The 10,910-nt window shown below is 33.1% G+C and overlaps 1 protein-coding gene across 1 annotated transcript; it reads left to right on the top strand.

Moving 5' to 3' along the window:
- Positions 1–2,298: 2,298 nt before the first annotated feature.
- Positions 2,299–9,848, top strand: LOC120146092 (serine/arginine-rich splicing factor SC35-like). Its single transcript, XM_039159748.1, has 3 exons — positions 2,299–2,408; positions 9,343–9,507; positions 9,671–9,848. Exons 1-3 carry the CDS (start codon positions 2,299–2,301, stop codon positions 9,846–9,848), a joined length of 453 nt encoding a protein of 150 aa, XP_039015679.1.
- The last annotated feature ends 1,062 nt before the right edge of the window (positions 9,849–10,910 follow it).

Below are 10,910 nucleotides of genomic sequence, written 5' to 3'. Positions count from 1 at the left end.
TATAAATCTACTCAATCTGTTGAACTCGTACTCGTACTCATACACAGCGTAATTCCCTTGTTTTAAATTCATGAACTCCTGCTTCATTTGTCTAATAAACTGATCACCGATATAGTTGTTATTGAACTCTTCCAAAAAGAATGGCCACACCACTTGATCTCTAGGTGCTCTCATTGTCACATTAGTCCACTATATATGCACTTGACCTCATAGCAATGAGACTACTCCATCTAATTTCTCCATTTTAGAACAATAGAGACCCATAAGCAAAATCTTCACGTCATTTAGCTAAAGGTTCGCAGAAACAGGACCTTCTTCGACTTCTCCCTTAAATTCAGGTTCTCCTAAACTTCTTAGTTCCTTAGCCACATTTATCTTAGGAGCTGGGAGAGCAGACGGTTGGAAACAAGTCAGAATCGTGTCTAACGTCTGGAAAAATGATCTCTGTTCATGTACATGCACTCTATGAGGTGTCTGTTCTTCACCTTGCCTAACTGGGCAAGTGAATTACTACTTCTCTCATACCCATCTCCCTCTTTAATTCGATAGCCCTCGTAGTCCGACATCTATTAAGATATAATTACTAACTTTATTAGCAATGACAACATACTAATTACCCTATCAGATCATAAATTTTTAACATTTCGTTGGCATGTACACTTTTTAAAACACAATTTACTTTGTTTCAAACTTAAAATCAGTTAAACCATAACTTTGATACCAATAAATGTAACAACCCAACCTGTACCCGACCCGTATATGAATCCGAGGTGTCACATTGACTTTTTAAAACTTTGACTCTTTGAAAACTTGCTGAAAATTTAAAATTTTATTTGTATTTAAGTAGTGAAATCCTTAAACCAAAGTTACTATTGAAAATTTATAATTCACAATAAGAATAAATACTCAATATATTTATATAACTTAAAATAGTATGATTACAAAATTAATCAGAGCTATTCGATTTAAAACCTTATAATACACACCAAAAAAATTTCAAAGTAACCAAAATAAATCACCTACAATTCAAATAATTATGATATGATTTTCTTTAGTTGTATGCTGCCCTTTCCTAGCTTTACTCCTCGGATCTTTTTGTACCTATGTGTGAAACAATCACACGCTAAGTCGATGACTTAGTGAGTCAATAATGAGTATAAAAAAACATTTAGAAACGCTTGTTTATTAACTTCATAGAAAACTTTGCATATTGAAATCAAGATACATTTCATGAAAATAACATATACTCACTATAGTAAAACATGTATATAACGGCCTTTATTGCGACATTTTTAAAGAAAACGCCACTAAATTTGTACATATCACGGCGTTTATATCCAAAACGCCACTAAATGGTAACATTAATGGCATTTTTCAACAAACGCTGCTAAAGCTCGTACTTTAGTGGTGTTTATTTGACAAACGCCACTAAAGATAAGTACTTTAGTGGCGTTTGTAAACAAACGCCGCCATAGAATCGTTCTTTAGTGGCGTTTTTAAACAAACGCCGTAATAGGGTACATATATCGTGGCGTTTATAGACAAACACCGCTAAAACCTAGTACTTTAGTGACGTTTTAAGTAAAAACACCGCTAAATACTCATAGTTTAGTGGCATTTTTAGACAAACGCCGCTAAAACCTAGTACTTTACTGGCGTTTTTAGACAAACATCGCTAAATACTCGTACTTTAGTGGCGTTTTTTGACAAACGCTGCTAAATACTTATACTTTAGTGGCGTTTTAAGCAAAAATGCTGCTAAATACGCATACATTAGTGGTTTTTTTATTTACAAATGCCTTAAGTTTATATTTTCTAAGTCCCGCCCCTTTAGCCCTTTCTCATTTTTCCCCCTTTACCTATTTTTTCATCCCCCGTTTACCCAAACCCTTATGCTGCCTCTTCCCTGATCTCAATTTCTCTTCGCTGAATTTGCTACTTCTTCATCGATCTAACTTTATGCATCGTGAAACAAATGGTACTTTTAGTTAATTATAATTAATAATGCTAGTTGTCGAGGAGTGCAATGGAAAATGGAGGAGCAGATCATAGACGAATGTTTCTGTGGCTTTGGCTGATAATGATTTTCGATTCTTTATCTCGTTTCGGTTCATTATTTTTGGAACTCTAATATCTCTTTGTATTTCTTTCTTTATTTATTTTTTTCAATTTTTCTTCAGATAAGAATCTTATTCAGATTCCATTTCTGGGCTTTTTTTCTTCTCCTTGAACTGAACAAAAAAAATATTTTTTATGCAACTTCGATTTAACTTCTTGAAATATCTTCCCAGTAGAAGGATGGGTGTATTGAGCTCTATATTGGGTGTTTTTGCTTCGAAATTGGAACTTCTGTTGGGATCGTCATTGGGTATTACATGTTCATCTACTTCATTCCCACTGATGTTAAGGTTTGTTTCTCTATCTGTTGAATTTTCCTTATGTTTTACTTCTTCTTTTTTCTTTCTTTTGATTACTTTTGCAAGCAGATTTATTAGTTTAAAGAATGAATATGTATTATAAAAATGATAACTTTACTCTAAGCTGATCAAATATTTCATTTTACTCGTATTTATGGTTAACTCAATTTGTTTTCTAAATACAATTCGAGTTTTAGTGTGCTAAGATTTGTATTTTGTAGTGTTCTTGCTTTGAAAGATGTATATCCATGGTTTTAAAGTGACCAAATTGATAGCTTATGTTTTTCTAAGAAATTTTTAAGTTTTAGGATTGAGAAACTTTTCTAACATTCACCAGAGTTATTTATGTTCTTGTTGCTCCTGTCCTACCCCTGTTTTTCTGGGATTTTGCTTATTGTAGTAGAGGCATTTACCAAACAATTTGGGTTGTTTTGATGTATATAAATGGCTGAACAAAACATATTGTCTCAATTGTCTTAATTCAGCCTTTGAACCATTGATAAGTTGGTCATGTTATTTCTTTTCCTTTTTAACATTCCCTATGTTCAGGATCCTAAAATCCATCCTTTGGTTGAGGAAGACTTGAAAATTTTACAGAGGATGCTTCCATAGATCCCCTTGTGGGCCTGGAATTCAGATTTCGACCGTGTATGTTCTTCTATGTAACTCCCTTAGACCGATGCAGATATCCCGATTCAATCTGGAGTGTCACATTAGGGCAACCAGAGCGACCCATCGAAAAAATAGCGGAAAATTTAAAACTTTTCTTAAAACATGTAAACTCATAAAATCATTTATGAGTACAAAATAAAATTTATCAGTATTCGAAATAAAATAGATTTTCAGACTCATATATAAAACAAAATACAATTACATGCCCCCTAATCACATGTACCATACTCTGCAAGCAACGCCAGAAGAACTCCCTTACTGATGTTGATAGCTGTACTGGTACAATCTTTTAACCTGCAATGGTGAGTAATAGAGTAAGCTTCGAAAAGCTCAGTAATACAGAACTACCAGATGATACTACAGGACATGCAGATAAATGGAAAACCATAATTTCCTTATTGAATCAAATGTATACCAATTGTGGAATAATTTGGGGTTCCATTAGTATTTCATCGAGTTGAAGCCATGAATCTCAGTTCATAAGAAACCTTTCATACAGTCACGTTTTCATGAGGTCGAATAGGATGTCTAGCGTGTTCCATCAGTACGATAAAATCATAATAGGTACACTAATCAAATGATAGTTCAGTAAATCCCATAATCCATACTGTAGTAGATCTTTTTAAACTCATATTTTTAAAACCATCGTACAAAGAGTTAACCTAAGGGAACATATTAGGGCCTGAGAGCCTACCCAAGAAAGTTCAGGGCTACAGGGCCTACCTAAGAGCACATCTTAGGGCCGCAGGGCCTACCCGAGAATGATTTCAAGGTCGCAGAGCCTACCTAAGAGTCACATTAGGTCCATAAAAATTTTCCAACTTGATCAGAGTTGTACTTTACAGATCTGTATATCCAAGATACAGTTTATACAATGAAACAAATCCATAAGCCATCATCCTTAAGTAGGTGTATCCATAAAACAGTAACCATAGATTTCAGTGTACCACATATTAAAACAATAAAACAATTTTTCAAAATATAAGGAACACACTAGAGAATCCAAATATTTTTCATATGCATTTTGTAGTTATCATTATAGATAACATGAACTTGTGCAATTTGATCGGATTCCAGGAATAAGATCTTATTTAAGAGAATCAATTTCTAACCAATCTAATCAGACATTTCAAATTGATACTTTAGAATTCTACTAAGTTTTCATGTGCATCAGGAAAACGTTCAAGAACCTTTATACATAATAATTCAAAATTCAGATTTACTGTAAGTGATTCAATTACCCAAACAATCAGGGGTATTCAGGAATATACTTTGAATTGATAGGATTTCAGCCCAATTGAACCAAATGAGGTATTTAGAATCTTTTCCTTCTGCGTTACTTATGTTTTCAAACATGACCGAAGTGATTTTAGATGAAAATATATAATCGAAGATTCAAGTCATTTACAATCTATGACTATCAATCGTATTATCAAACAATTCGAGTTACACAACTCCCAAACTGATGCATGTCAACAAGTCAATTCATTATCCTTCCAGTGTATTCACTCTTTAATACCATAATGCATATCCATAGATCATCCCCATAATCATCGCTAAATAGATCTTCCAACGGTCTTTATTTCATTTCCATGTTTCAACGATATCAGAAAATATGAACGTACTTGATTCATGGTTCATAACCCATAAGGACAATTCATTATATAAGTTCAACAGTGTTTCCAAACTCATTCAATCACCTAATTAATCCTCAGTCATTGAGGTTACTTAGTTCGTTTAGTAAGCAAGTCTATCCCGGTTATTTTAGAGTTTTCTAGAATAATTCAGACATTTCTGAATTTCAAATACATGTTGTACTTCCTTTCAGTTCAATTTAGTCATATAATAAAGTCATTATGGTATTCGTGGTTGATTTGTCGAACAAACGTCTAATTCTTAGTACTGAATGCGATCTAGAGTTGAGCTGAATACTTCCAAAATTTATCATCGAGCCAAACTTGATAAGACGAACACGCATTCCAGTAATATCTATGCCATTCAGGTATTGACATAGCTTTAGGGTTGATCTATTCACTTAAATTATGTTCCATTATTTTTAAAGGTAGTCCAATACATATGTTTATTTGGATTTCTTAATTAATCCAAGACATTTACTTAGTATAGGCCATAAGGGTATTTTGCTCATTTTGGTATTCATTTTTATTCCAATCATTACAGAGCTCAAGGATATCCCATCATTCCTGAGCTTGGTGGTATTCTTGGGTCATTTCCATTATAGGGGTATTTTGGTCATTTTATAGATTTAGTGTATTTTAATCCTTTCCTTCCGTCCGATCTTACTATTAAATTCAATCTTATCATTTATTTCAGTTCTTTCTCATAATTCTGACAGCATAATACCCCCGATAAATTATTCTTCAGGTATTTACTCATTACTCGGATATTTTCGGGTCAAGTACCTTCTCAGATTTTACAAACGAAATATCATGAATTTTGTCTGTACAAATACAAGATCTTAACAATTAAATTCGTACTTAATCGAGTTAAGTACAAATACTCAAAGTATTTTCTCATTTAGGGTCAACTCAAACTATTTTACCTCTCAAGGTCATTTTCGTAATTTCTTAACTAGATAATTTCGATATTAGTTCATAACGAAAATAATTATAATTTAGAGATCCTATGATTAATTGCTTTCCCGAACATTCTCTGATCTTGAAATGATTCCCTTAACAGACTCCTAGATTCTTGCTTAAATCCTCATGATTAAAACCGATTATCTATATTTTCCAAGCAGAATTAGCTTTTCTTATGCACATCAATAGTTTCATCAAATTAAAAATCTCTGATCCAACTTCCATAGTCAAATCTTGTCTTTTAATAATATAAGGGTATTTTCGTAATTTTTTGTACCTTACCGGAGTATTCTCATAATTTCGCATCTATGTACCTTTAACATTTGACCTTTGATGAAATAAATTATAAGATACAGATCTAGATTAATTTCTTTATTACCAAACACAGAACTTTAAATTTAATTCTAACAATTCCTCAATTTCTTATAAAAGTCCTCTGAACCATAATCAGTTACCAAATCTCTACTGTATTCGGATTGAGTGTAGAAATTAATTAACTACTCAAATGAGACCAACATTATCTTATTCATGCATTTACCAATATTCACATGTTCCATAAAGCATAGAGAGGTTGTAAAGTATTACCTCGATTTCTGTACCATACTAATCGACCATTAAATTCCATTCGAACGCCCTCGATCTTTAATTCAACTTCCAATATTTTCCTCACGATCCAGGCCATCCAAATTACTAACTCGTATCTAAATAATTTCCCTTGCCATAAAGATAGCTTATTAGAATTGAAATAATAATTTGGAAACTCAATTAGTATAATAGAATACTTGTAGGGCTACTTTAATAATTAATCACTAAAATTATGGACTGGACCGAATTAATTTGCACTATTGGGTCATAAACTAAAACTAATGGAAATTATGAGACAATACCAAGTTCTTACCAAACCTTGAGAACTCATGATGCGATTTTCCACTTTATATTTTTAAATCTCCTCTCACGTGATTTTTCCTGTTGGAATCTTAACCCCATTTTCCCAACATTTCAATCTCATTTCTTTAACATTTCATAAACATTCCACATCTTCAAATTGTAGTTGTGAAGCTGTATTCCATCTTCGAGAATGAGAACTAGAAATTTCAATTGCAGCAGTTTTTTTTATAACTGTCACCTCAACATTCTAAGCAGTTTTGCAGAGACCTCCATGATAGAAACCTTCCATGTCGTCGACAAAGCTATCGGATTTATCATCGGCTGTGTATTGTAACCCGTTAATATGATCTGAAGCTGATATCTTTTGTGTGGATATCTCGTTGGAAGATGTTAAATCCAGCTTTGGATTTTTCCGCCATGTTCAACATTTTCTCAGTAAAACGAAGTAAAAGGGAAACAAAACAATGAAGGAAGCGGTGGAATCAGGACTGTATAGAGCGTCCAACAATTGCGTGTTCAAATGGCACTCAAGAAATCTTCATGATTTCTTCCAGCACGAATTAACTATTCTTAAAATCAAAGAAAGTCCCGCGATTTACAAAGAAACAAGATTATGGAAAATGAAATAAAAAGGTGACACAAACGAACAAAGGCTGAAGCTTTAATGGAAGTGGAGAACCTTAGATAAAATGCTTTTTCAAACCCAAATGGTGGTGGATAAAGAGTTAAACGAATAAAACTAGGTTATTTATAAAATGCTGGAACGGAACCCTTTCTTTTTGTATCTAACAAGTGAAATAATTGTGTGGATCCCATGGACTCACATGTCGACTATCCGCTTAGAATCATGCTAGATTTTCAAGAAATGGCAACTTGCCTTCAACCATAGAAAGTGTCAGTTTGAGCTTGGTTTCCCATTATTATCATTATCCATTTTAAAACCTAACTGTTCTTTAAAATATCTCAATTTGTGGCCCTCCTTTATTTTGACTAAAATAATATTTATCAGTCAGATCTAAATTAACTAAAAATCAATTTCTGATTCTCTAGAATCATCTTAATTTAATAATAATCAAGTAAGGAAAAATTATACTCAAGGTCTCCAAATCTTCATAATATTTCTGGTGAACCTAATTAATTTAAATCCCCAATTTCTTCTAAAATATCAATTAAATTCACCACTTTAATATTTCTAAAATTTAGCCCCTAAATTGGGGTGTTACATTCTATGCTATGTCATTTCTATATGTCTGGTCCTAAGTTATGCACCAAGATAATAATTGCATGTTTCTCTCAAGGTTGATTGGCTTTAACAAATTTATTGAGAACATGTGGCCTTATTTAACATAATCACAACTGTTCATGCCATGAAATGTGTTCACATTGTATCATTGATTGATCTAAATTCTTCTTTGCATTCCAAGAAGAATCCGAGTACCACCGCATTCATGAAACAAGGCATTGCAATTCTAAAAAAAATCTGATTTTATTACTGTGAAACTTGATTGTACTGAAAATAGTGCATGCTAGGTGTCTTGGTTATGTTTTAGACTAGCAAACGAGTTAGAAAAAATGGCCTTGAGGCATATAATTATGTTGTGAAATTATTCAAGAAAAGTATTGGAAAGTAGCCCATTTGAGAACATTTAATTTAACATATTTGCAAGCATGTGGTGGTTGTGAGTTTTTAGCTTATTTGCATGCATTGTGTTTTATTCGTTTGTTTCAACCACCACCACCCCATGCGTAATTCCAGCACAAATTCAATAGAGTTATACTCATTGTTGATTTTATCATATGCCATGAATGAAAGTCTATGTCACTGATGAGAAGGAAATTATAATGGAACCATCATTAAAGTTAGCGGGGAATCCTAACATAGTTAATTATCACTAATTTGTTCTATCTATTGATGTATATTAGTTCCTGATTAGGCTTTTTATGCATCATGCAGAAAATCATGTATTTCATCACTCTTGTTCTATAAAACCTTGCACTGTCATCAGATGACAAAGAGGACCTAATATATTGTTTAAAGGTAATGTACTGTCCTACAGAGTTATGGTTGTGTTATTATTTCTTAATGGTATCAACAAATTCTAAAGTTATAAATTTTGGGGGGGGTCAGATTTCATTATTGATAATATTTACTTATATCGTCCTAAGATTCTGTCAAAAATGTATTTCAAATTGTGGTAAAAGATAATAAGGAACTTGATACTGAGATCATAAGTTAGATTTCGAGGTGAACCTTTGGTAAATGTCTATGTTACAAGATAAAAACTCTTTATCTTGTCCCCACCTTTTTGATATTGAGATCAAAGAACTTTTTATATTTTTGTACTATAATTGCATTTTCTCTTCTATCTTGTCCCCACCTTTTTGTAAATCATGGGAGACATTGATGAAAGGATAATCATGAGGGTTTATAATGTTATTCATTTTCCTTATCAACTGGTGGGGTCTTGATTACGGCAGATTGAACATGATGGTGTCAGGTGTAGATTGCTCTAAATTACTAAATTAAAATCATTTGTTTATCTGCTTGTTCCTGAATTGGATGTCTGGACAAATACAAACTATTTTTTCCCAGTTTACATCTTGACATTTCTAAATTAACTTTTATCCTATTTGAGTTAAAGAGGGGAAACACTCTTGGTTTGTACATGTGATGCTTTTAAGCTTGTTTTAATAGCCAAATTACATAGGGATTAATTATATATTTCTTTATGGTCTAACTCTAATCATCTGATATTCATTATCTTCAGTCACCAGTATGATTATTACAGAGACATAGATTATAAGAGAAGAAGTCGTAGTAGGAGTTATAACCGGTTTGAACGTGATCGATATCATGAGAGAAACAGAGACTATCGGTGTAGAAGCACGAGCCGCAATGCAAGTCCAGGCTATTCTAAAGGTCGAGCAATAGGGTGAGATAATGATGATGATCGACAGTTGTAGTAGAAAAATGAGGTTTATATTTGTACTTCGCTCACATTTTAGAAAGTAATTTCCTTTATTTTCAAAATCTTTTTTTTCTTCAACTTTGTAACGATACCTTCTTTGTTTCTGTGCTTCTCCTGCTCACCGTAGCCTTAGTCCTCGAAAAAGTCTTTCCCCACGCAAGGCATCTCCCAGGGGTGAAAGTCCAGAACGCAACTTTGATGGGCGGTCTCCAAGTTCTCGAAGTGTTTCACCACGAGGTCGTCTTGTTGATTCTCGTAGCCCATCTCCTCGAAACTCTGATGTTGATGTGAGTTTCACTTTCTAATGTATTATTTTTCCCTTCCCCTTTTTGTTCAATCTTTTTTAGTAAAATTACCTTTACAAGAAGTTGTTCTAATTGTTTACCATTTACTTCTTCGATTTGAATTTTGTAGTAATGATCTTACGGATGGATTACTGGAGAGGCTTTAAGCAAAAAATTTTTGGTTGCTGGTCTTGAGGACATTCATATATCATGTGTTTCTTAGTGTTGGTAGGACTTTTTTTTGTGTTTTAATCAATTGTCCTAAACCTTCTCTTACTTAAGCAGTATTTTGGTGTCTAAATTTATGTAATGTCTAGCTTGATGTTTCAGTACCCACTGAATATTTATTTATTTAACTTGGATGTTAGTAAACTTTGATTTATTTATGTTTTTATGTATTATTACTTAATTAGAATCATAATGAAATTTAAGATGGTTATTGGATATTATTACAGGTTAAATTTGGCTAATACAAAATAGGAAGAAGATATATTGAAAATCAATTTCGATTAGTGGCGTTTTAGGGGAAAATGCCACTAACGGAGTACATATTTTGCGGCGTTTGTATAAAAAAATACCACTAAAGATATAACATTTTGCGGTGTTTGTATTAAAAACCGTAGCTATAGATCTGACCTTTTGTGGCGTTTGTTCCAAAAATGCCGCTATAGATCTGACCTTTTACGACGTTTGTATCAAAAAACGCCCCTATAGATCTGGCCTTTTGCGGCGTTTGTTTTGAAAATTCCACTATATATATCGACCTTTTGTATGTTTGTTTTGAAAACGCCGCTATAATTCTCGACCTTTTACGGCGTTTGTTCAAAAAACGCCGCTATAGATCTCTACCTTTTGCGGTGTTTGTTCTAAAAACGTCGCGATAGATCTTGACCTATAGCGACATTTTTTGTTCTCAAACACCGCTAACTTTAGCGGCGCTGGTATGGCCGGCACTTCTTACGGCGTTTTTCCTATCGCCGCAAGTGCTTTTAGCAGCGCTTAAAAACGCCGCTATAGGACTAAAAAAATGCCGCTAAAACTCTGTTTTGATGTAGTGACTTTTATAGATTCAATTTATTTCAC

Source organism: Hibiscus syriacus, unplaced genomic scaffold, assembly GCF_006381635.1.
Source record: "Hibiscus syriacus cultivar Baekdansim isolate YM2019G1 unplaced genomic scaffold, ASM638163v2 tig00110895_pilon, whole genome shotgun sequence".
Taxonomy (NCBI): domain Eukaryota; kingdom Viridiplantae; phylum Streptophyta; class Magnoliopsida; order Malvales; family Malvaceae; genus Hibiscus; species Hibiscus syriacus.
The sequence above is the reverse complement of the archived record's forward strand: the minus strand, read 5'-3'. Positions and strand labels throughout refer to the sequence as shown.